At 32.9% G+C, this 4,023-nt stretch overlaps 1 protein-coding gene across 1 annotated transcript; it reads left to right on the top strand.

Annotated features, from left to right (window-relative positions):
- The first annotated feature begins 909 nt into the window (after window positions 1-909).
- On the top strand, window positions 910-2,966 carry LOC135842282 (peptidyl-alpha-hydroxyglycine alpha-amidating lyase 2-like). The gene is made up of 7 exons (XM_065359660.1): window positions 910-1,136; window positions 1,204-1,385; window positions 1,471-1,669; window positions 1,764-1,965; window positions 2,200-2,394; window positions 2,476-2,588; window positions 2,705-2,966. Exons 1-7 carry the CDS (start codon window positions 1,008-1,010, stop codon window positions 2,825-2,827), a joined length of 1,143 nt encoding a protein of 380 aa, XP_065215732.1. The 5' UTR covers window positions 910-1,007; the 3' UTR covers window positions 2,828-2,966.
- Window positions 2,967-4,023: the final 1,057 nt, after the last annotated feature.

The following is a 4,023-nucleotide window of genomic DNA, read 5'->3' as shown; positions in this document are numbered from 1 at the left end:
AATAAAAATGTCCGCTTTTTTCACTTTTTTGGCTGAAACGAAACGAAACGAAACGACACGAAACGGCACGAAACGAAATGATACCACTTTTATGAAACGAAACGAAACTTTATAACGAAACAGTTTGGTTCAAAGAGCTCAACCGAAACGAAACGATACGTTTACGTTTCGTGTCCAACAGCCCTGCGCTGAAGTTTCAACTCAGCTCACATTACATAGAAAACCAACGAACGTCGAACACAGAAGTCTGAGAAGTGAGAAGAGTGAGAAGTCAGAACAGAACAGATCTGAAATTTACGGCGCAGAATTAGGCAATTTTATTAACATGTATTCAACAACGGGAAGGTGAAGGGAAATGAATTAAACGTTGCAATTATGTAAATTATAATATTCTCGATTCTGTAAAAACTAATTGCGCTGAATTATCTTAGAAATAATAATGGCAAATGGCAATTTCATCATATAGGTGTATTGAAAAATGAAATTTAATGAAAAAAATGTAGTCCACCAGGTCCACCTGAAGGTTGAATTAATCATAATTTTTACTGCAAATTGGGTACTTTAAATACACAAAATTATACCTATCATTAATCGACACGTTTCAACCAGTCGAAATGTTCGATTAACTAGCGTAATGTTGTGTATTTGAAGTGATTTGTGGTAAAAATGACACGATGATTTCTTTTTTCGATTTCTTTTTCAAGTGCTTGAAAAAAAAGTAAACACCAACGTAACAAAAATGTCAATCATTTTAACAACCGGGTAGCCCCGATAATGCACACAAAAAAACAAGTGTAAAATGATAAATTTAAAATTAGCATCCACGAAACACGAATGTGAATGGGTGAAAAAGATGTGTCGTCAACATTTTAGCACCTGCGCGAAACGTAGCAAAATTATCGATCTTAAATTTTAACCTTATAAAAGGAATAAACAACGATATGTAAATCACACACAGCATTTATCTCATAGAAACAGTACTGATAAGAATTTTTTTTAGAGTACCTATGTCTTCCTATACCATTTACATTTTAATTATTTTATCGTTGGTTTTAACCGGTAATAATGCTTCATATACAAAAGATAATTTTTATAAAAATATGCATAAAATATTGGCCGATCACGGATTAACGGAGGTAAGTTATTTTACAAATTTTTTCAATGTAATACCGAGTAAAATGCTACTTTTTTGTAATTTTCAAGGATGATGACGTGATCGGTAATCGAGCAGAACAGCCTATTTTGATACCTCCTCCGCGACCAAAAGAAGTTGAAAATTGGCCTCAGGCTAAACTTCCACATTTAGGAGAGATATCAGGAGTTACGATAAATCGCGTTGGACAACCTGTTATTTTTCACAGAGGGTCTAGAAATTTTAACGAATGGTGAGTAGATCGAGTGATATTATTTAATAGGTAATAGGATTACACACGAGGGATGAATTCAAATTAACGTGTTTTTTTTTCTTAGGTCTTTCAACGAAACTAATGATTTTCAATTTATTAACGAGGGGCCAATTGATATCGATACCATTTTAACGCTTGATCCTAAAAGTGGAAAAGTTTTAAGTGGTTGGGGTAGAGGATTTTTCTACCTTCCTCATGGTATTACCATCGATCACGAAGGTAACACGTGGCTAACTGATATAGCTATGCATCAGGTGTTTAAGGTAGGATACCTAGTTCTCATTAGTTGAGCATAGTTGATTTTTGAAGTAGCTTTTATCGTTTCAATTTTTTCATTAATTTTTTTTTCTTCATTAGTTTTCACCAGGCTCGTCTAGACCATCCATGACATTTGGACAAAAATTTAAACACGGTTCAGGGGTAAGCAAATTATGCATGCCGACATCTGTGGCTGTGGCTCACACTGGAGATATTTTTATCGCCGATGGGTACTGCAATTCTAGGGTATTAAAATTCAATTATCGAGGTGATCTGGTCAGGTTGTTCCCACAACAATGGGGTAAGTTGGATTTTTTCAGCTAAAAGTTTTTCAAGTTGATTCAGTATCAGAGCTAGGTATGAAAAGTAAACACTAAACAAGCGATTGGGGACAACTTGTTCTATGCTTTTTCACAAATTTGATTTTCATGTCGGAGAAATTGAGATTCAGTTTTTAAAAATTTTTAAGAAGACAATTTCTGTTGATTTTCCAAGTTTAAATGTTTTGTAACTTTCATGAAAAATATTTTTACAGAATTTTTAAGCCTGCAAGTGCCTCACAGTCTAACTCTAATGGAGCAGTTCGATTTACTGTGTATTGCCGATAGAGAGAACATGAGAGTGATTTGCGTTAAAGCTGAGCTTGGTAATTATAATAACGATGTACAACAAACTAGTTTGAATATTCAACAACCTGATCTAGGAAGAGTGTTTGCTATCACAGCACATGGTGAGTATATTGGAATTATACAATATTTACACTGATCAAGTAAATGCTTACTTACTTGACTGGGTTCTTTTTTTTTTTCAGAGGATTATATCTACGCAATTAATGGCCCAACTTCACCAATGATTGCAATTCAAGGTTTTACTCTAAATCCCTTAGCAGAATCAATAGTAGATCATTGGGATTCATTTGCACAAGTGAGTAGAAATACCTACCTTCTTAGCTTCCATCGCTTCAATGTGTTTTGTTGTACCATAAACAATACTTACCTATTCGATATTCGTAAATTAATCATATCTTCATAAATTTACAGAAAATGTTAATGCCACATGATATCGCCATAACTGAAGATGGTCGTGAACTTTATATCGTATCAGTTACCCCTAGTCGTATACTTAAATTCACAATGGACTGGCCACAACGTAAAATATTCTAACACCTAAATATCGACCACACATATTATCTCAGTAGTTCTCTGAAGGCCCATTTCATCTCGAGTATTGTTGTAACCATTTTATTCATTTATTAGCTACCAATACCATTTTTTATCGTGTAATTATATCATTTATTTGCAACTCGATATTTATTTTTATTGAACTCAAAAATTAGAAACAAAGTTTAACTTAAGACTAATTATTGGCTGTTCGTAATGATGCTTACTTGCAGTATGTCAATCATAAGGTAAACAAAGATTTTCAATCAGTTTGATATGATTCGATGAGTTTTGTTTTGTAAACTAAAAATCTGAAAATAAATTCTCAGTACAAAATTATTTTGGAAATTGTAAGTATAAATTTGAAATAATACATTAGGTATTTTATTCTATGAACAACAAGAGGAAAGAGTAGAATTTCGAATTCAGTAAATAACATAATTTAATCTTAGCTAAGATGAGTAAGTTTTAAGTTGTATTAGTTACTCGAAACTCACTCTTATTATGACTGACGACTGATAATGAAATGAGAGGAGAAACATTCAAACATTTAAAGTGCTAATTTGATCTTCGTTGTGAAACATGATATTCGTTTCGTTTCATTTTTAAAACTAAATCTGCGGTAACTAAATCCACTTTTGTCTTAGATTACTTTATTCTAGGCCTCTGGCAAATTTTTTGATTGATTTTTACACGAATTCGAGAGTTATCTTAGTTGTAAGTATAATACGTTGAATTCGTAATATTCACGTACCTGCTTCATCTTTACTCCTTCAAAGGTATATTTTAGAATAAATACCTATCGATTCCAGTATAGGTAGTCATATTTTTGGGGAGATGTTATTTCCACAAGCCTGGGTGAGGCGTTCACTAGAACTGATTCAATCGTTCTACGGCTACGGACTTGGACGATTTTAGAGCTATACCATACTCAGGGACGGTTGTGTTATTGTTTTTATGAAAATTACTCGAAACTTTGATTTTGAGCGAGGAAATAAGGCTTGAAGTAAGAAAAATGATCTAAATTAAATTCTCTACAAGATGAAGTGGGTTTGAAAGGCATGTGCTCAATAGAAAACAAGGTATAAAAGCTTAAAGTTGGAAAATTTATGAAATTTTTTTTTGAAATTAAATAAAATTTATTTGAAATTTTGAGTGAGGACATCGGCGTTTGAGGTAAGGAAAATACTCAACCTACA

This window comes from Planococcus citri, chromosome 4, assembly GCF_950023065.1.
Source record: "Planococcus citri chromosome 4, ihPlaCitr1.1, whole genome shotgun sequence".
In the NCBI taxonomy this organism is placed as follows: Eukaryota; Metazoa; Arthropoda; class Insecta; order Hemiptera; family Pseudococcidae; genus Planococcus; species Planococcus citri.
Note: the sequence above shows the minus strand (reverse complement) of the source record. Positions and strands in the feature narration are given on the sequence as shown.

Coding starts and splice junctions, on each gene's coding strand:
- LOC135842282 (XM_065359660.1), top strand. CDS start 1,008: ATGTCTTCCTATACCATTTACATTTTAATTATTTTATCGTTGGTTTTA. Junction 1,670..1,763: donor CTATGCATCAGGTGTTTAAG/GTAGGATACCTA, acceptor TTTCTTCATTAG/TTTTCACCAGGCTCGTCTAG. Junction 1,966..2,199: donor GTTGTTCCCACAACAATGGG/GTAAGTTGGATT, acceptor ATATTTTTACAG/AATTTTTAAGCCTGCAAGTG.